The 22,661-nt window shown below is 49.9% G+C and overlaps 1 protein-coding gene across 1 annotated transcript in view; it reads left to right on the forward strand.

Annotated features, from left to right (window-relative positions):
- Positions 1-2,915, forward strand: part of myd88 (MYD88 innate immune signal transduction adaptor) — a 28,309-nt gene extending 25,394 nt beyond the window's left edge. The window contains exon 6 of the mRNA XM_038808846.1: positions 779-2,915. Within this exon, the coding sequence (XP_038664774.1) occupies positions 779-933 (155 nt within the window). The 3' untranslated portion in view covers positions 934-2,915. The remainder of the gene's footprint in view (positions 1-778) is intronic.
- The last annotated feature ends 19,746 nt before the right edge of the window (positions 2,916-22,661 follow it).

A 22,661-nucleotide genomic window follows, 5' to 3' on the forward strand; every position in this document is an offset into this window, starting at 1 on the left:
TTCAGTTTAGTAGAAATTTGTGAAGATTGGATTGGTGCCACTCACCTAAGAGTGACCTACTGATGTTGCTGTCTGGATTTTCAAATATAAATTTAAAAAGAAGTTGCGAGAGCAGAATTCTTTTTCATGTGAAGATTCTTCGGGATGCAGATTAATGTTGTTGAAACCAAAGGAATGATATTTAGCAGGAAATTAGATAGGCACTTGAAGAAAATATTGAAAATATTCAAGATTTGAGAAAAATTATATTGGAGAAGATGGCTATGCTGGTGATGGGGGTGAATGGCATTCTGTGAAAATTGTTTATTCGGGAGCAATGCTGGCATAGGGCATTGCAGGGTGGGTTAGTATTGCTGCTTCACAGCGCCAGGGTCATGGGTTTAATTTCAACCTTGGGTGACTGTGTGGAGTTTGCACTTTCTCCCCGTGTCTGCATGGGTTTCCTCCGGGTGCTCCGGTTTCCTCCCACAGTCCGAAGATGTGCAGGTTAGGTGGATTGGTCATGCTACAAATTGCCCTTTACTGTCCATGGATATCCAAGTTCAGTGCGGTTTTCGGGATAGGGTGGGGGAGTGGGCTTAGGTAGAGTGTTCTTTCGGAAGGTCGGTGCAGACTTGATGGGCCAAATGTCCTCCTTCTGCATTGTAGAGATTCTATGATTTGAGGGTCTCTGGTGCTGCCTCACACCCAAGTCAGTGGGGAGGGAGAGGGGTGAGGGAAAAAATGTGAAACAAAGTAAGGAATTTTCAATCTGATTTACTGATTTCTGATTCCACAGGTGCTCGAGACAAGCGTCTGATCCCTGTCAAGTACAAGCCAATTAAGAGGAAATTCCCAAGCATTCTCCGGCACATCACGATCTGTGATTACACAAACCCAAGCACCAAAACATGGTTCTGGAAGAGACTCGCTAAGGCACTTTCACAACCATGACAACAAAACCTATAGGGGGAGCGGAAGTACTCTTGGCAATTGGTGTTGTTTACATTGTAAGAATGAAGACAGTTTGGGGGTTCCACCACAAGCTGACTCGTGGCCTGTACCGAATGACCAACTCTGATGTCTTCACGGCACAATGATTTCTTTAGTATTAAAAAGGATTGGGTTTCTTCTCACCGGGGTGAAATTTAACGGAGAAGAAAAATATTTTGAACAATTTCAAGGATACAGTCCACATTTGATCGGCTCCTTTTACTTAGCCACGAACTCTCATCCTTCTCTAGTTTGTATCTCCCTCGTGCCCTTTCCGAGCTCATCTTGTCCATTACTGCCCCCCCCCCCCCCCCCCACCATTCCTTTGACCCCATTGTGACTGAACTCCAGACTACCCAACTTTCTTTTCTGACTCCCATGTTAGCTGATTTTGTTGACTTCTCTTTCTTGACATTATCATCCTCTACTTCAAATCTGCCATCACCACCCCTCCCACAGAGAACCAACCCTTGACCCACTTCATCCTTGCAAACTGTGCTTCATATCCAACCTCTCTTTCCTCCTTTTATTGAACATGATGTCACCTCCCAAATCTTTACCTATCTTTCCTGGAACTCCATATTTGAATCTCTCCAATCAGATTTTTGCCCTGCCACTGTGCTGAAATAACCCTTACCAAAGTCACAAATGACATCCTATGTAACTATGACAAAGGTAAACTTCCTCTCCTTGACCTATTTAACCTATCTACAGTCATTGACATGGATGGCTGCCATCCTACAATGATTCTCCTCCATCTTCCAGCTTGTGGGATTGCACTTGGCTGGTTCCATTCTTATCTATCTAACCAGAAAATAACCTGCAACAGTTTCTCTTCCTGCTCCCTCCCTGTTCGGTGTTTCCCAAGGATGATCCCTCTTCTATTTCTCACTTGCATGCTGCCCCTTGGTGACAATTTCTACAAAAATTGTCAGTTTTCACTTGTATGATCACAACATCCATTTCCACCTCACCACCACCTCTCTCAATGGGCTCCACTGTTTCTAAATTGTCAGGCTTCTTGTCTGACATCCAATACTAGATCAGCTGAAATTTCTTACCAACTAAATTTTGGGTTGTCTTCTATGCTCACCACAAACTCCAACCCTTTTGACAACTGTCTGAAACTAAACCACACTTCGCAACATTGATGTTATTATTTGACCCCAAGATCAGCTTCTGACCATATATAGATCATCAGCAGTAACATCGCCTTCTATAACATCGCCTGCCGCTGCACTTGCCTCAGTTGATCTGCTGTTGTAACCTCATCCATGCCTATGTTACCACCAGACTTGACCAGTCCAACACATTTGTGGCTAGTATTCTGCTCATTCTACCCTGCAAAACCTGAGGTCATCTCTGTTACCCATGTGCTAACTGGCACCATGCCCTGTTCACCCTTGTGATTACTGACCTACATTGAATCTCAGAATTGTTAGAGTGCAGAAGGAGACCATTTGGCCCATTATACCAACATGGCTGATCTCCCTCTGAAGTGCATTTTTATGAGCCGTACATTTCAAGAAAACCGATCCGCTTCCATCGTGTCAGAATGAATGGTTATAAATTGCAGGTCTCTCAAGTGACTCCCACATCCTGAGTGTGGAAAACGTATAGGAGAACACATTGCTTGGAGCTTTTCTGAAAAATGTGAAGACAAATCAGCTTTTTCTTGGCCTCCGTGACCATTACTTTCACTTCAACTTGTGCAACGGGTTTGTTCCTTTTTTCTCTGTTATTATGTTTTTATGAAATTTCTTTTCATTGACATTTGTGTGTTTTTTAACGTGAAAAACCAGTACGTAAATAATTCAATAAAATTTTTCTAGAGGTTTGTTGCAGGTGTTTCCAGTGGTTAATGTGATCAGTGGTTGGTTTTCCCCCGTGATAAAATGTAAAACACCAGCAAAAAACTCATTTAAAATGCTTGTCTTAAACTGTACTCGGCCTCCGTCCTTTCTTCCCACCCAGTTTTTTAAATATATATATATGCCCCAATGAAGCACTGTGTAGAGTAGATACCATGACATATTGGTTGCTAGTGATGCAAAGGGAGAGCTGGTTTAATGATGGAGCATGCATTGGAATTAAATGGAAGGGCAGAATGTTTGACTCTTTTCATCAACACGTGGCAATGGGAATCCTATGAAAAATAATTTGCATTTATTTAGGACATTTCACAACCTCAGGATGTGCCATACTGGTTCACAATCAATGAAGGGCATTTCAGGTGTAGTCATCACATTGAAGAGTACAATCTAGAGACCTAAGATCTGAGACATGAGTTCAAATCCCAATTCGGGGAATTTAAATTCAACTAATTAAAATAACCTGGAATCAATATCCCACATGGAGCCCACCCGCTTCCCAGCCCTGCTGGGGTCGGGATTCACTTTCAGAGACTGACAAGCTGGAGCAGCCTTTAAGTGTTCCACTCACCACAGACTGTCACTCCAGCAAGAAGATGGCTGCTAAAAGACCTGCTACAAAATTCCTGGAATCAGAAATCAACCGAATGCGGGACACCGTTGAGAGGAGGGACACCCTTTTCACCAGATTAGGGTGGAGACTCGATCCTGCCATGCTGAACAACGCCTGGGGTGAGGTGGTAGAGGCTGTGCATGCTGCCAGCCACACCAAGAGAACCAGTATGCTATGCCTTAAGAAGATGAACATAACTCCTTAGAGAAGTTTGGGTGAGTAGCACATCCATGCCCCTAGCATCACTCCCATTCCTCACCCCTCGCCTCTGCCTCCAATACCTGAGAGGCCAACAATGCCCCACCTTCCCTGTGTCTCCCTTATGACCCACCTTCCACAAACCCTCAACACATGTATTGTCCACTTTTGCCAAGAGGCTTGCACTTACATACCACCAGCTACAAACCCTCATAAAAATCCCAGCATCTCACTATGTCGTTTCTGTGTCTCCAAGGATGAAGTGGCCCGTAATCACCATGAGTGCCGGAGAATGGGAGGAGGCATCCCAGATATTCAAGTCCACATCCCTTCTGAGGAAAGGGCCCTGCAACTTGGGGAGGATGAGGAGAGGGAAGTGGCTACAATGGGGTTTGATATGCACCAAATAAGTGAGAGTCCAATGCAATGCAGATGTCCCTACAGCATGAGAGGCACTCCTCTTCCCACAGACCAGTCCTTCCCAAGATCTCACCCCATGTCTTTAATTTTGCAGGATCCCCAGCAGACGGGGCCGGGTTGTCCAGGGTCACTGCCCCCATTCAAACCCTCAGAACGTCCCGGAGCACTACTCATCACTGTTTCCACCACTCATCACTGCTTCCACCAGCACCATTGACCAACGCAGAGACTCGGTGGGAAATGTTAGTGATCAGGCTCCTGGGTCATCCTCTGATGAGTACCACACACATGCTGCAGCACATCAGGTAGAAGTAGGGACTCCCGATGGAGTGAACGGTCAGAGGTCTGCCCAATCCCAGGGAACAGCTGTCGCCAAGACAGATATTGCACTTCTGGAAAAGATGAACCCATCACTGGTGCAGCTGCAAAAGCACAGCCAGAATTTACAGTGCCTGCGAGTACAGCTGGAGGAGTCCAGCCAACTTCAGGTGCAGGAGATGATGCCGACAATGCGTGGTACCCAGGCCAACACTGAGTGGGAAAGCTCGGGGCAAGATGTCCGAGTCATGTGCCAGGACATCCAAAGCTTAGGGAACACTGCTGCTCACTAAGCTGAGGCACAGAGAGCCAAGTCACAGGTGGATATGTGGCAGCTGCACATGGACATTGCGGTGGCACGCCAGAGCTTAGCCCATTTGAAAAAGGTCATGGACCCGAGAGCATCAAGAGCATCATGGGTGAGGGCATAGGCCAGGTGCTGACCGAGCTTAGCCAATCACAGAGAGACATGACACCGTCTCAGAGGGATATGACCGAGACACTGAGGGACATGATTCACTCAATGAGGGACATGACCCACTCTAAGGTCGCCATGGCTGTGGACATCAAGACCACGGTTCAGATGAGGGCGGTCTCCAGGACTGGTAGCACCAGATGACAGAATCACTCTGGCCTCACCTCCGTCCCATGGAGTAGCTAGGAGGCCATCAAGCAACCCTAGGGAATGGGAGGTGCTGGGACTCTTCCTGGTGCCTTTTGTAGGGGAGATGCTGGAACACCTCAGCCCTTCCGAATCCCCCTCACCTAACACTGCTGCATCTCGTCGGCAGCAGGCAGAACAGGCTGACACGCCATCACTTGTGCCACCTGAAATTCGTCTGGGCCTATTCAGGCCCAGGCCTTCCAGAGGATGCCCACCAAGCGCATCACAGGGATGAGGGCGGGACAAGCAGCAGGCTGCCTATACTTATGATGTTCTGTCTCAGGTAACACCTAGAAGAAGTGGTAGGCCAGGAAAGATAGATGACACTTAAGTTGGCACAGGTGTGGTATAGTCAGGGGGAAGGGCACACATATTATAAATACTCACCATTAGACACTTTTGCACCACCTGTCCGATTTGCCTTTAACCTCTGTCTCACCAATGTGAAGGATGGGCGAGGTCTGAGTGTTATACGGCAGCTGGGGGCAGCAGGCATGGGGGGGGGAGGGTAGAGAGCCCATGACGCATGAATGTCGGACATGGTTACATCGAGAAGTGGCAGGGCATAGGGGCAACAGTGTGAGCCCGCCTTGTTCGACAGCCCTAATGAGTGAGCCCTAACCAGTCATTATCTCCGCCACCCTCCCACCCAACATATTTGGGTCGGTGGGAAAGAATTGCCAGCGCACATGCAGAGATCATCCGGGTAGATAGTGGTATGTTATCTTAAAGAGAAGAGTCAGACTGTCAGACAGTGAGGAGCAGCAGAGCTCAACCCACAGTGAGTCGGCATCATCCTCCTCCCCGTTCATGGACAAGACTTGCTGATACTGCTAACCAGAGCCAACACCCTGTGGCAATGCTAGGGTGACCCTCAGGGGGAGCTGTGGTAATGGAAAGGGGCGAAAGACTAGGGGGAAGTTGGAGTGAAGGAAAAAGGGAGGGGTGGGTGGACTAAGGGAGGGGGAAGGGGTGGGTGGAGTAAGGGAGAGAGAATGGGTGTGTAGAGATCTACCATGCGGTTCGAGTGAAGTCTCGCAACACTATAGAACTCGGTAGACATTTGAGTGACACTTCTCGGATGCAAGTAAGAATCTTTTATTGCATCTACTGATTACAATTGAGAGAAACTTAAATCTATTCTCAATAAAGCCTTGCCAACAAAAGGCTTAAAGAGAAGTATTTTATAAAACAATTTAACTTTCAAAATAATACAAAAATGGTTTCTTGCTTACGGCAAAACAGCTTGCGCGAACTTCAAGAGTTAGAGTGGAAAAGTGAAAATACGAAAATTAGGACGTAGATCAAAGTATAGAGTGATCCTGGATAGAAAATGGCTGTGCGGACCCTCATGTTTAAGGAGAATGTTATCAGTCTGAAGCCATCTTTCTATACCTCTATGTCGTCCTAATTGGTTTGGGTAAGTTTCAAATACATTTGATTTGATGGTTAACTGTCAATCCTCAATGTGCAACATAAGTTTTAAATGTTTCATGTTTGAATATTTGTGTGCTATGAAATGTGATTTTGTGCTGTAATCAAGTCTGGTTTTTACTGGTTTTCTGCTGACTTCACTTTATTCATATTCTGAACAATGGTAGTTTCATATTGCTATGGTGCTTATTTCGACCTTGATCTTGATTACTGGTACAGCTCTTTTCTCAATATGAAACTTACTTTGAAGAACAATAGTCTGTTCAAATTGTCAGTAAAAATGTTTTTATCTCCAATTAGTTTGTGGATGTGTCAGGCTTTGTACCTCCATTTAAGTTATGTGTTTTGTCATGACCTCAGGTTATGAATACTGAAATCTTTATTGTAAAATGGGTATTAAAGACTGGGCTTTAATATTTACATTAAAATAGCCTTTTACCTGTTAGAAATAGCTGATTTCCTTCAGGGTGGATGGGCTAGATCACACACTGGGCAACCTGCCATGCCAGCTCAAGCTCCACGCCCAGGTCCCATCTTCGTCCTCCTCGTCAGATGAGGCCTGACATTCTTTCTCCCCTTTCAGCATGTCACCCTGCTGCTGCGTGACGTTCAGAAGTACACAGCAGGCCACCATGATGCTAGAGACCCTCTGGGGGCTATATTGGAACACCATAAGACATAGGAGCAGAATTAGGCCACTCGGTCCATCGAGTCTGCTCCGCCATTCAATCATGGCTGATATTTTGTCATCCCCATTCTCTTGCCTTCTCCCCATAACCCCTGATCCCTTTATTAATCAAGAACCTATCTATCACTGTCTTAAAGACACTCAGTGATTTGGCCTCCAAAGCCTTCTGTGGCAAAGAGTTCCATAGATTCACCACCCTCTGGCTGAAGAAATTCTTCCTCATCTCTGTTTTAAAGGATCGTCCCTTTAGTCTGAGATAGTGTCCACTGGTTCTAGTTTTTCCTACAAGTGGAAAAATCCTCTCCATGTCCACTCTATCCAGGCCTCGCAGTATCCTGTAAGTTTCAATAAGATCCCCCCTCATCCTTCTAAACTCCAACAAGTACAGACCCAGAGTCCTCAACCGTTCCTCAGACGACAAGTTCTTCATTCCAGGGATCATTCTTTTTTTTAAAATAAACATTTTATTGAGGTATATTTGGTATAGTAACAACAGAATAAACAATATACATGAAACCATAAACATAGTGCAAGAGCCATTTACCTCTCATACAGGTCCCACCCTTATTAACCCCCTACTCTAATCTAAACCACCCCACCCTCGTCTACTGACCATTAATTTCCTGCAAAGAAATCGACGGAATGGTTGCCACCTCTGGGTGAACCCTAACAAGGCAAACTTGATTTTCTCCAAACAGAGAAAGCTGGCCATGTCAGATAGCCAGGTCTCTGACTTCAGGGGCTTTGAGTCCCTCCATGCTAATAGTATCCGTCTCCGGGCTACCAGGGAAGCATAGGCCAGAACACCTGCCTCTTTCTCCTCCTGGATTTCCGGGTCTTCTGACACCCCGAAAATTGCCACCTCTGGACTCAGCGCCACCCTTGTTTTTAACACCATGGACATGACGTCCTCAAACCCCTGCCAAAATCCTCTATAGCTTTAGACCTATTGATCATTCTTGTGAACCTCCTCTGGACCCTTTCCAAGGCCAGCACATCCTTCCTTAGATACAGGGCCCAAAACTGATCACAATACTCCAAATGGGGTCTGACCAGAGCCTTATACAGCCTCAAAATACATCCCTGGTCTTGTATTCTAGCCCTCTTGACATGAATGCTAACATTGAATTTGCTTTCTTTCATGCTGACTGAACCTGCACATTAAACGTAAGAGAATCGTGAACAAGGATTCCCAAGTCGCTTTGTACTTCTGATTTCCCAAGCTATTCCCCATTTAGAAAATAGTCTATGCCTAAATTCTTCCTTCTAAAGTGCATAACCTCATACTTTTCCACACTGTATTTCATTTGCCACTTCATTGCCCACTCTCCTAGCTTGTCCAAATCCCTCTGCAGCCCCCCTTGCTTCCTCAATACTACCTGTCCCTCTACAGATCTTTGTATCATCTGCAAACTTAGCAAGAATGCCTTCAGTTCCTTCTTCCAGATCATTAATGTATATTGTGAAAAGTTGTGGTCCCAAGGAGGAGGGAGCCTCAGTTTGGACCCCGTTACGGAACAACCATAGATTTGCTCCGTGCAGGATAGATGGGGGGTTTCAAGGCTGGTATAGGGCAGGCATTAGAAGGATGGGGGACCTGTTTATAGATGGGACTTTCCCCAGCGTTCAGGCTCTGGAGGAGAAGTTCGGCCTGCCCCCGGGAAATGCTTTCAGATACCTCCAGGTTCGGGACTTTATCAAGAAACATTTCTGCTGTTAGCCCCTCAAAGGATACAGGACAGGGTTGTGTCTGGCATCTGGGTAGGAGAGGGGTAGATGTCGGACATATATCAGGAGCTGCTGGAGGCGCAGGAAGCCTCAGTTGAGGAGCTGAAGGGCAAGTGGGAGGAGGAGCTGGGTGAGGAGCTGGATGAGGGCTTGTGGGCTGACACCCCGGGCAGGGTGAATTCGTCCGCATCATGCGCCGGGCTCAGTTTGATTCAATTTAAGTTGGTGAACCGGGCTCACGACGACGGCAAGAATGAGCAAGTTTTTTGGGGTGGAGGACAGGTGTGCAAGATGTGCAGGGAGTCCAACGAACCATGTCCATATGTTCTGGGCATGCCCGGCACTTAAAGAATTCTGGCAGGGCTTTGCAAAGGCTATGTCCAGGATTCTGGACACGCGGGTGAAGTTGAGTCCAACAATAGCGATATTTGGGGTGTCGGAGGATCCGGGAGTGCAGGAAGTGAAAGAGGCCGAGGTGTTGGCCTTTGCCTCCCTGGTAGCCCGGAGACGGATCTTGTTAATGTGGAGAGACTCCCTGAGCGTGGAGACCTGGGTTAGCGATATGGCTGGGTTTCTCAGCCTGGAGCGAATAAACTTTGCCTTGAGAGGGTCCTTGATGGGGTTCTCCCGGCGGTGGCAACCTTTCCTTGACTTTCTAGGGGAGCGGTAAAGTGTCAGCAGCTGCAGCAATGGGGAGGGGGGGGGGGGGGGGGGGGGGGGGGGGGGGGGGGGGGGGGGGGCTCAGGTGATGGGGGGGGGGGACTTGTTGATCTAACGTGTATTTTCATTTTGTATAATGATAGCAGCCACCTTGTTTTGTTAAATATTTTTTGTTTACTGTTTTTCTTTTTGTTATGTAAAAATCCCGGTTGAAAAAAGCTTTAATAGAAATAATTTTTTTTAAAAGGTTGTGGTCCCAGGACAGACCCCTGAGGCACACCACTAGTCATCGGCTGCCATCCTGAAAAAAAGCCCTTTATCCCCACTGTCTGCCTTCTGCCAGTCAGCCAACCCTCTATCCATGCCAGGATCTTACCCTGAACACCATGGGCTTTTAACTTATTTAACAGTCTCGTATGCGGCACCTCATCAAAGGCCTTCTGGAAATGTAAATACATCACGTCCACTGGTTTTTCTTTGTCTAACTTCCGTGTTACCTCCTCAAAGAACTGTAATAGATTTGACAGACACAACCTCCCTTTGACAAAGCCGTGCTGACTCAGTCCTATTTTACCATGCACTTCCAAGTACCTCGCGATCTCATTTTTAATAACAGACTCTATCTTTAATAACAGCCCCACTAGTGTGGTCCAGGCATGGAAGGACATCTTGAGCATGCTGATGCACGGCTCGATTGTGCTCCTGGCTGCAGTGTGAGGGTTTTTATAACGGTTCTCCACTTTGGTCTGGGGCCTCCTCTTAGGCGTCATCAGCCATGACCTCAGTGGGTAATCCTTGTTATCCACTAGCCAACCCCTCACCCAAGGGAGCGGCTCAAAGGTGCTGGGAATTGGTGAGTGTGTCAGGATGTATGCGTCGTGCACACTGCCTGGATATCAGGCGCAGATGTGCAGCTGCTGGTCGGACACCAACTGCACAATCATGGAGTGGAAGCCCTTCCTGTAGAGGAAGGACACCACATGTTGAACCGGTGGTCGAACGGCAGCATGCATGCTATCGATTACCCCCTGGATCTGGGGCATGTAGTGGTGGTGGAAAATCCTGCTAGCTGGGCATCTGGTTGGGTCTTGTCCAGGTTGAAGATGATGCAGTCCATTGCCCAGGTGCATAGGGCATCCATGACAGGGCAGATTCACCATGCGCAGATGTTTGCGAGATCCCACTATGACGAATGGAGGATTTTAGGAATAGTGGGTTCTAACTGTTGGGCAATTAAAGGATTAATAGCCTGCGGATAGAGTGTGTTTGACTGCAGTGGTCATGTTTTTTAAAATGATTTTGTTTTGCAGGGCCTGGGACTTTTAGGAGCCAGAAGGTGAAATTGTCCGGAAGAATATGTTTTCATCCTGGGCTAATGCACAGTGGGTCGACTGGGGAATTCCCTGGAGAGTTATTTTCTTTTTCAGCTTGGGAAGATGATATCATTGCTGGGTGGAGCTAAAAGATTGAGGGACATTTTGAGAAAGCTTTGGAGAAGAGTTGAAGTCTGATCTGGCAGCCCTTATTTTGACCACAAGTAAATGCAGTCTCTCCCAGTAGAATAGATAAAAAAAATAGTAGTAATAGTTAAAGCAGAGCAGTCTTGTCTGATGACAAGGAAGAGGCTGAAACAACCCCATATATAACAGCTATTGGAAGATATTCAGCCAGAATCTGAAGGGGTTCTAACAAAAGCCAGAATCTTTACTGTAAAGCAAGTGTCACTCTATGCTATACTGGTTTTAAACTGGATTGAGAGCTGTATGTTTCTTTTCTGGTTGTATAATGGGCAAGTGAGTAGGATTGTTTCAGGGATAATTGTAAGCTAATCTTTCCAGTTGTGAAGTTTAAGAGTTTAATATCGTGTTCACAATAAAGTTTTATTTTAAAAATACCAAATCCCTGGGTGGGATTCTCTGATAATGCGGCAGAGTGCCCGCGCCATCGAAAACAGCTGCGGGCAAGAGCGATTCAGGGGCCAAAAAGAGGCCAGCAGTAGCGCCGCGAGGAACTCGATGGGCGTGGCGCAAGAGCAGCATCGTCATTGCGCGACGGCCGACTGACGCCGCGCACCGTCATTTAAAGTGTGCGATCTGCGCACAAGACCCAAGACAACGCGATGGCTGAGCCCTGACGTGCCGCTCACAGGTTCCGCGACATAGACTTGGACACCCTGCTGGATGAGGTTGAAGATCGCAGGGCCATTCTCTGCCCAAGACATGGGCATCGCCAACCTTCAAGCAGTGCGAGGGGCGGCTGGCGTGAGGTTGGCACCGCGGTCAATGCTGTGGGGCACAGACCCCGCTCTGGCGACTAGCGTAGGAAGAAGCTCCACGACCTTACGAGGGCTGCCAGGGTAAGTACCCCGAGAGTGCCCCAGGTCACACCCCAGCCCTCCCCCCACCCCAACCACGTCTTGCAACAACCCTCCCCCCCCCCCCCAACCGGCCACGCGGGGGGGAGGGGGGGGGGGTTTGGGGGCACAGCATTGTACCCAACCCACATGAGCAACACACCCCCCCTTAAGAGATGCCATGGCGTGGCTCCAACCATCCCCCCACCCAGCAATAATGTAGCCTATATCTGGACGTCTTGATGATTACCGCCTAACTGTGATGCTTTATCCAACCCCCACACGCCCCCGCAGGATAAGACTACTCACAACCACCGTGAGCGTACAAGAACTGGAGGGGGAATCACCTGTGCTGCACCCCCTAACCAGACATGAGCAGAGGGCCCTGAACCTCGATGGGGGAGCCACCACCCGGGAGGTAGCGCCATGCCAGGTCGGAGGCGAAGTAGCAAGTGAGACACCCCTGCATGGCTACCCCCCCCCCCCCCCCCGCCCCTCAGCCCGTCATCTCTCTCTCATACTCCACCCTCACACTGCTTCCCTCACACTGCCCCCTCAATCCCCTAACCCCACCCCACACTCTGACCCCTCACCCCCGCACTGCCCCCTCCACCCCCTAACCCGTCCTCCCTCACACTGCTCCCTCCACCACCTTACACCCGACTCCACGTATCTAACGAACCATGCATCATTGTGTTCCCCAGGGCCAGGGGCCGATCGTCCAGGGACGTCTCGGACAACACCCCGCCGTCCAGCCGCAAGCTCATCCACACCCAGGGTTGCACGGCGGAGGGTGGAACGACGGACAGGAGGGCCATCCTCTCAGTCTGGGACACTGGAGGGGACGCACAGAGGACGGAGAAAGACAACACCGAGGGACACAGGATGGACAGTCAGGACACTGATGGTCGTGAGTCGCACAAAGAGAGGGCCTTGAGCCAGGACAGTGATGGAGAGAGGACGGGGACTGTGGACAGTGATGCACAGAGGACGGCCAGAGAGTCAACGGATACACCAAGCACGGAACATGACATGGACCGCGGACGCCTTGCTTCGGTCCAAGAGTCGACCCAAGACACAACAGGCCTCTGGACAGATGAGGACCTCGAGTTTGCGGCACTGCTGTCACCCACAACATCCACCATCCCAGATACACTCACCTCGGTTGGGCACATAAGTGATGAGGCTCTAGGGACTGGTTTGGACAGGGCTAAATCGTTGGCTTTGAAAGCAGACCAAGGCAGGCCACAGCATGGTTCAATTCCCGTACTAGCCTCCCCGAACAGGCACCGGAATGTGGTGGCTAGGGGCTTTTCACAGTAACTTCATTTGAAGCCTACTTGTGACAATAAGCGATTTTCATTTTCATTTCATTTCAGGCTCCCGGGTCACGGACTCGTGTGCACCACACAGCTGAGCCGGTACAGCAGGTGGAGGTAGGAGCAGCCGAGGGGCTGGACGGTTGGAGGGCAGCCCAGGCCCAGCACCCAGCTGCTGCCCAGACGGTTCCCAGGCTCCTGGAATTACTGGACCCACCCAGAGACCCAATGCATTTGGAAATCCAGGGAGTGAATAACGGGATGACGGCCGTCCAGGAGCAGGGATTGGTGCCGCTCATCGCAGCCACCCAGGCTGACACCGCATGGGTGGCGTCTGCGGTGGAGGCAATGGGGGAAACGGTTTCGGCCATTGATCAGGTTCTGCAAGGCGTTAGGCTTCATCTGCACGTGTCATCCGTGGCCAAGGAGAGGGCTGCCCTCTCACAGGCAGCCATCTCCCAGAGCCAACAGGACATTGCCGCCGCGCTCCGGGGTCTGGTCCAGTCTCAGCAGGCCACTTCCCAGTCCCAGCAGGCCATCGCTGAGAGCATCGGCTGCTTGGCGCACGTGCTGGATGGCGTCGCGCACTCACAGGTAGAGGTTACACAGTCCGACAGGGATGTCGCACTCCCTGGACTCCATCGCTGCGAACGCTCGGACGCTGGTCGATACCGCAGCAGGCCTCCAGGACTGGCAGTGCCAGGTGTCGGTGGTGTGATGGCGCATGTCTCCGATCGCACCTCCATCCCACAGTGAGGTCCGGAGGCCACCGGGCTCCCCGAGAGAGGAGGTGGTTCTGGGGCCCGTCCCGGTTACTCCATCAAGGGAGGTCCCTGAACACTCGGCCTCCCCCCGTACCGTCCCTGGGGCATCTAGTGGGCAGCGGGCAGGACTGGGTGGCCCCACGCCATCCAGCACGCCCGCCGAGCAGCCTGGCCCATCGAAGCTGGGCCGCCCCAGGAAACGCGTGCCGACGGGGAGTCACGTCGCAGGGCGGAATTCTCATCAGTCCGCCTCCACTCCTGCTGTACCATATGGGGATGCACCAAGGCGTAGTGATAGGGCCCGTAATGCAAAGAAGTTAGACACTCAGTAAGTTGCCATGGGTGCAGGGCACAGCTTAGTTGTAGGGGCTAGGGCATCTGTCTGTGAATGTAACGATCAAAGTCACTGTTACACTGAATTTTGAAGACTCTGTGCTATGTCTGGTGCCAGAGGGCTCGTGAGGGTGACCGAGTGGCGCTGGGGTTTACGTTCGGTGCAACTGTGATGCCGGGTGTGTGTTTCCCCCCCCCCCCCCCCCCAACCAAACCCCCTCATCCTCGGCACACTGACACCAGCATGTGATGGAGTGTCCGTGACGCATACAGTGACCACCGAGGTGGAGGGTTCAGCTATTGCCATGAGTCAGACATTGTCTAACGATTCTGAGCTCACAGCTCATCGCAGAGCGGGCTGTCATCATTCAACATGGCACTGATCACACCCGCGTACACAATCGTCAATGTAATGCAATCCCGTAGTGCCGCAGTCGCAAGGTGATGTGAAAGTGGTGGGGTGTGCGTGGTGCAGAAGTGCAGTGGGTGCTGGGTGGTGCCCGTGTGCTTGAGTGACGGTGCAAGGGGCTGGTTTAGCACACTGGGCTAAATCGCTGACTTTTAAAGCAGACCAAGGCAGGCCAGCAGCACGGTTCAATTCCCGTACCAGCCTCCCTGAACAAGCGCCAGAATGTGGCGACTAGGGGCTTTTCACAGTAACTTCATTTGAAGCCGACTTGTGACTATAAGCGATTTTCATTTCATTTTTCATTTCATTTCATATTCAAGTGCCAGTGTTCAGCGAATCCCTCCCCCGCAGTTTGTGAACCGTGCGGCGACCAACGCCCCTCGTGCCCGCCGTCCTCGACAGAGCCGTCGTGCAGCCTCCCGGCCATATCCAGCACCCGGGTCGTGTCTGTGCCCGGCTCCCCCCGCCACCCTGATGCTCGTCATCCTCCTCCTCCTCCCCGTTGCGGAATCTCCGCTGCCACCGGGTTCTCCCTGTGTCTCCTCCACCGGGACATCACCCCTCTGCATGGCTATGTTGTGCAGCACACAGCAGACCACAACTATGCGACCGACCCTGCCAGGGTGGTACTGCAGGGTCCCTCCGGAGCGGTCCAGGCACCTGAATCGCATCTTCAGCAAGCCGAAGCACCATCCACCACACTGCTGGTTGCTGCGTGGGCCTCGTTGTATAGGGTTTCCGCGTTGGTCTGTAGCCTCCGTATTGGCGTCATCAGCCACGACCTCAACGGGTAACCCCTGACGCCCAGCAACCAGTCCCTCAGCCGGGGGGGGGGGGGGGGGGGGGGGCTCGTAACATCGCTGGGATGAACAACTGTGCCAGAATGTAGGCGTCATGCACACTGCCAGGGTACTGTGTGCACTCGTGCATGATCCTCATGTGAGGGTCACAGACTACTGAATGTTCATCGAGTATGTGCCCTTCCTGTTCAAGAACACTTCCCTGTTATCTGGAGTTGGGCGCATGGTGACGTGCACACCATCGATGACACCCTGGACCATCGGTATCCCGGCCATGTTAGCGAATTCACATGTCCGTGCTTCCTGCTGTGCGCAGTCCTCTGGAAATTGAATGTACCTGTCAGCATGGCATACAGGGCGTCGGTCACGGTCCGGACGCTCCTGTGAAACGATGCCTGTGAGATCCCGGATAGGTCCCCGCTCGGCACCTGGAAAGAACCGGTCGTATAAAAGTTTAGGGTCACCATCACCTTGACGGTCACCGGGATAGTATGTCCTCCTCCCGTTTCACGTGGTGCGAGGTGCGCCATGAGATGGCATATATGTGCGACTTTCCCACTGCTGAACCGTAGTCTCCTCCTGCATGCCCTGTCCGGTAGGTCCTCGAAGGACATGCGGTTACGGTAAACCCTAGGCCTCCCTGGGCGCCTGTGGCGCCCTGGCACCACCAGCACCTGCTCCTCCTCCCCCTGCGCCCCATCGAGATCAGTGCCCGCATCCTGTGCATCCCCGACCAGCTAGTGGTGAGTGGTGATTGTTCCCCTCAGCATCCTCCTGCATATTCCGGCCACACTGAGCTGTCTCAGTCTATGCTGTCGGATGGCCACCTGCAGTGCAGCGGCTCCAACCACTGCGGTGAACATCGCTGTCTGGTTAGCATACATGGTAATCTGCAAGAAGCGGAGGATGGGGGGGGGGGGGAGTGAAAAAGAGAAACGACATGTTACACAGAGGTGCTTCGACACCTTGACAGCCAGGTGGCATGGGATACTTGTGTGCCCTGGTGGCCTGGTCTCGCTGCAGACATGCAGCCAGCCTAACACCTGGCCACTGTCTCTGGCCAGTTCACAACCGTCCCTCCTTACTGGTGCGCCAGTGGCCTCTGTCCATCAGCGAGACTTCAACTTGCAAGCGTGTGCTGATCACCGTCCTGCCATGGCAGAACGACTGACATGTGGCACCCACGGTTAGGCCACCTCCTCCTCTCTCTTCACACCCCCCCTCCTCCGGGCATGTCTGCAGCCTTCCACGCAGACATCCCCCTCATCTCCCCCCCCCCCCCCCCCCTCCTCCGGGCATGTCTGCAGCCTTCCACGCAGACATCCCCCTCATCCCCCCCCCCTCCTCCGGGCATGTCTGCAGCCTTCCACGCAGACATCCCCCTCATCCCCCCCCCCCCCCCCCCCCCCTCCTCCGGGCATGTCTGCAGCCTTCCACGCAGACATCCCCCTCATCCCCCCCCCCCCCCCCCCCCCCCCCCTCTCTCCCCGGGCATGTCTGCAGCCTTCCCCAGTTCTCGGAGTTCTCGGAGAAGCCTCCCCCACCCCCAGCACCGGCCGTGTCCGCAAAAACTCCGGGACAAGGACCGCTCACCTCCTCGCTCCTCATAGTCAGTCAGCATGACTGGCTGACGAATTTATTTACCAGGTGTGAACAGCGTGACGTCGGGACTTTGGCCCATCCGGGCCGCTAAATAACGGGGGGAACCGGAGAATCCCCGTTCTGATTGTCTTGGGCGATTCTCCGGCAGGCGTGGCGCCGACCTCGATGGAGCCGTTCTCGCCAGTTGGGAGTATGGCGGGATGGCGTCGCGCGATATAATGGCGCAAACGCCGATTCTCCCAACCGGCACGGCTTCGGAGAATCCCACCCCCTATTTCTTGACGCAATCACTCCAGGAGCAAATCATTCTTTCTACACTCTTACAAAATATACTAAAATATTGGGGTTTTGGTTCAGTAACCTAGCCACTGTTGGTTTCTGGTCTGAAACTGAAATACCACACAGGTCTTGGCTTGAGCCCGGGAAAGATCCAGAGGCAAAGAGGTTCAGGGTGACCGTCACTTTGACAGCCACCGGGAACGGATGTTCTCCTCCATACCCCATGGCACCAGGTGTGCCACCATCTGACACATGTGAGTCATGGTGAGTCAGACTTGATGGCAGCACACAGTATCTAGCAGCTCCTCAAAAGACATCCTGCGATGGTATACATATGGCCTGATGTGCCGCCTCCTTCGCACTGCTTCCTTGGCTTGTTGGATGTCCAGTACTTGAGCCTCACCTGGTGGCCTTACACCTCTGGGGCAGGTTCCTTTTGTGCACAGTCCTCCCTGGGCTGACCCTGGCACTCTCACCATCGTGCATTCGCAACAGCGGCAGCGGCCAGGTAGATAGTGAGCAGAGCTGGTTGTAGTCCGAAATCCATCTCTCTGCAGGGGGAGGGGAAGGTAAAATGTCAGCAAGGTGACGATTCCCTTGACCATCCAAAGCCACTAGGTTATCATAAAATTTACAGTGCAGGAGGCCATTCGGCCCATCGAGTCTGCACCGGCTCCTGGGAAGAGCACACTACCCAAGGTCAACACCTCCACCCTATCCCCATAACCCATTAACCCCACCCAACACTAAGGGCAAATTTGGACACTAAGGGCAATTTATCATGGCCAATCCACCTAACCTGCACATCTTTGGACTGTGGGAGGAAACCGGAGCACCCGGAGGAAACCCGCGCACAGACGGAGAGGATGTGCAGACTCCGCACAGACAGTGACCCAAGCCGGAATCGAACCTGGGACTCTGGAGCTGTGAAGCAATTGTGCTATCCACAATGCTCCCGTACTGCCCCTGGTCACCCTGTGTTGTATTGTTGTGATGGCCTCTGTGGCCCCTGTCCTGTTTCTCGCAGTGTCGTCTACTGTGGGTCTCCTCACTGAGTGAGCCTTCTGCTATCCAACCAGGATGGTGGCAACTGGTTGTGTGGTGGAAACGTTCATACTGCTCAGCCATGCAATCACTCCTGGAGCGAATCATTATTTTTGCAGTCTTTCAAATAAACTAAAATATTGCTGTTTCAGTCTTGTATCTTAGCCACTGTTGGGATGTGGTCTGGGATCATAACACTTTTCACTTTCTCAGTTCAGTCCCAAATGAGTTCACAGAACAAATTGAAAACTTAAAGCTTAACCTTGTCATGTGACTTCCTTTCTGGTTAAAAGTCTTGCGCTCTCTTTACCCGTATCCCGCACCCACTCAAATAATTGAATTGTAAACAAGCACATAGCTCTTCCCCTCTCAAGGACAATGCTGGTCAGGTGATTTCTTGGAAAAGGCATTCTTGCTCCCACACCAAAGGTGAACTTATGGGGCGGAATTCTCCGCTCCCGGGAAAATCGGGAGGGCCGTCGTGAACTCGGCCGAGTTTCACGACGGCCTCGGAGGCCGCTCCTGGCCCCCTATTCTCCCCAGAGAGATGCTCGGCCACCAAGCGGCGCGCCGAGAGTGACGCGACGGCGGCGCCTATGTGACGTCAGCCGCGCATGCGCAGGTTGGCCGGCTCCAACCTGCACATGCGCGGCTGACATCACGACGGCTGACAGCTCGAACCCGCACATGCACGGTGGCCGTCTTTTCCCTCAGCCGCCCCGCAAGACGTGGCGGCTTGATCTTGCGGGGCGGCGGAGGGGAAATAGTGCGTCCGATTGAGATGCCGGCCCGACCGATCGCGGGCCTGTCCCCTCCCGAGCACAGTCGTGATGCTCATTCCCCACCAGGCCCCCTACAAGCCCCAAAACGGGCATCTCACGGCGATCACATGACGGCAGCGACCAGGTGTGTTTGCCGCCGTCGTGAAACGGTTGCGAACGGCAGGCCGCTCGGCCCATCCGGGTCGGAGAATCGCCGGTCGCCATGAAAAACGGCGAGCAGCGATTCTTCCGAGCGGGGGTAGGAGAATTGCAGGGGGCGCCAGAGGGTCGTGAAATTAGTCGGGGGGCCCTCCCGCGGTTCTCCCACCCGGCGTGGGGAGCGGAGAATCGCGCCCATGATCTTTCTGTAAAAAAATAAATGCCCATCTGATACAACGTCTTTCCAAATTTTACATGAGAAATAGTATGTAAATATATCAGTTTCCCAACACGATCCAGACTTTTTTTAATCCTAAAATTGTACCCTCAGTTTACTGACTGACCTAAGCATGAAAATGGCTTTTGTCAATTTGCCTTGTCAAAGCCTATCATAATTTTGCAGCAATATAAATTAAATGCAAGTTTTTTTTTTACTGCTTTAAATGACAAATCTTCAATTAAAAGTATCTATGTTTGGTCAACGCTAGCTGCACTGGTGTAACAGATAGCCTAAGGCAAACTATATGGGGCTGTCTCTCAGCATAAAGACAAATCTCTCATCCATCAGTCTCAATAAAGGAGTGTCTGTTAATTGATACGAGTGATAATTTACCACAGTGCTTTCCAGTTTGTGTGTCTAATCATTGTTTCAACTTGACTAGCATTAAGAGGGATTGGCTAAGATCAATTGTCAGATCAAGCCCAAGATGAGGTGCAATGCTTTTCTTGTCAGTTTGGAACTTGTGCATCTCTTGTGGAGACCATGAATTGGATTCAACTTGAATTTTAATTGGTTTTGGAGAAAACAATGAGATGGATTAAGGGCTTGCCCTATCCACTCTGCGCATTGGTTTTGTAATTTTGAGAACGGAGGAAATAAATTTTTTAAAGGAATAAAGAGAATCACAGTTGCCATCTGAATTGGAGCGCACTGAGGAGTTTGAAGCCCATCCAGCTTTCAATTAACAATTTAACGAAATCCCCTTTGTTCAAAGCAAGAGAGATGGGCTTTTGTCTTTTTCCCTCCACTCGTAGGGAAGTTAACTCTCAAATATATTCCTCAACCCTTAATGCTGATTTTCCTTTAATGTCTTCTTCTCCTTCACTCAATTGCATGTATATATATAGTTTACACAGAGGAATCAAAATGTGTTCAAATACATTAACTATAATATCAGTAAATTAAAATTTTTGTTTATGCTGGTGGTGTTCTGCACACTACTGGAAACCACTGGCTGTGTCCTTTAACTATTTCACAACTGAATCTATAACAGCTTTCGCCTTTTTCATTGTGTTCCAATGAAATTTTGAGCGTGTGGGTGTATCTATGTATGAGAATGTTATGGTTATCAGGTTGAGGGTTATTAATGTGAAAGGAAACCTTGACTTTAGAATATCATCGAGCATCCTGCAAAAAGCAATTCCAGATCAATGAGTTAGATACAGACTGAAGATCCCTCTATACTATCGCATGGACTGCTTGCAAGGGCGGTGCCCCTGTTGGATTTAGAACAAAACTACTTCAAATAAGTATCCATAGTCACATCAGGCACGGTACATGCTTAGATGGCTAGTTCATCCCACAGCATCTCATCAATACCAATTACAGAAACAACTGGATGCATAATGAAGCTCTTTCTTTGTGGCTGCCATAATGTACTTGAACTCAGTAAGTGGTTTGCCAAGAGATCATAAACTGTTTAAATCAAACCTTACCCTTTTGCTTAAAGTAGACTGTGCTGAACCAAAAGATGGCTGCTGCAGTTCACATGATTCACACGCTGGGTACAGTTTCTATAAATTTCCAACTGCAGTTACAGGACAAAAGTTCAATCCTCGTCCTTGTAGCATCTCACACGTCTCATTGTGGGAACACATTACAATCAGGGAGCAGCGGACAATCTATCTCCCCAGCCTGGTTCTATAACAATGGGAGAACCATTAAAACTTATTATACTTGCAAGGTGCTAATTGCCACCATCTATTCCCTATGACAAATAATGAATTTTGACCAAAGTCATAGAAACAACTCATTAGCCTGCAACTGACTCAGTAATGTGAAACATCACATGACCTAAAACATTTGGCATTTAGAAAATTTTAATATTACATTTCTAGACTCGCAACTCAGTCTGCCGTTTAACCTCAAGGCTGCAAACACTATAACAGGACTCCAGACTGACCAACAGCCGACATCATCGAAGCCTCCTGGAAACCTGTTTCGCTGGAAGATTCTTGTCATCTCCTGCTAACAGACCAAATCTATGTATATAACCTCATCTTGCTACATCATTTATTTTAAAGGAATTCCACAACTCATGCTTCAGTTAACTGAACCTGACTGAATTGTAACTCATCCATGAAGGAAGCCTTACTGGGCTTTGACTTTCTGGACTTTAGTTATCAGCTGCCTGAGCAATAGCAATAGTTTTCTCCTGCTTATCTCATCAAAGCCCTTCAGAATTTCAAAGTCTGCTATGACATTTATTTTCTTCCGAGTAATGAAGTTTCTGTTTCTCCTCGTAAAAGCCTCTCATTCCTAGCTATCATCTCAATCGTCCGTGCCCGCTTAATGGACTTCCTACAGCAGAGCACTTAAAACTGCATAAAATATTCAATATATAGGTCAAACAATGATCTATCAATGTCATTTGTAGTGAATACCCTTAATTATAAAAAACAAGAATCCCAAATACAATTTTAACAGCAATATCAATTTGTCCTTCCATTTTATGTAGGAACACCATAAGGTGAAAGGCTGATACCCACTCCTCATACCAGTCCACATTAAAGTTGTAATGTTTTGTATGTCAAAGCTCAGCATATTATGCTCTGCATGTGCTATGTCATGTATGGCACTCTGTAGGTGCAGTTCCCATCGTGTGACTTGCAGATAAACTGAAAAAGGTTAAATGTTCTCCTAGGAACAGAAAGAGAGTTAATAAGGGTGAGTCATCCCAACTGCACAGGCATATTTTTTGGACACAGGATATGGAGTGATCTGTGCAGTATCAAACACTACACAGCAGCTGAAAGATGTACAATAAACAAACTTCCAAACAAAAGAAAATTTCAAATAAAATACAAGTAACCTCATTTAGTGAACATGATAAAGTTCTAAAGTGTCATCTGGTGTATATTATGCAGTTGCCGCTCACCATCACCAAAATTCTGGTTTTGCCATTTTTGCTCATATCCCTCAAAGCAGTGTTCTTCAAACTTTTTTTCCCAGGGACCCATTTTTACCAACTGGCCAACCATCAGGACCCAAC

The sequence above is a fragment of the Scyliorhinus canicula genome, chromosome 10 (assembly GCF_902713615.1).
Source record: "Scyliorhinus canicula chromosome 10, sScyCan1.1, whole genome shotgun sequence".
NCBI lineage: Eukaryota > Metazoa > Chordata > Chondrichthyes > Carcharhiniformes > Scyliorhinidae > Scyliorhinus > Scyliorhinus canicula.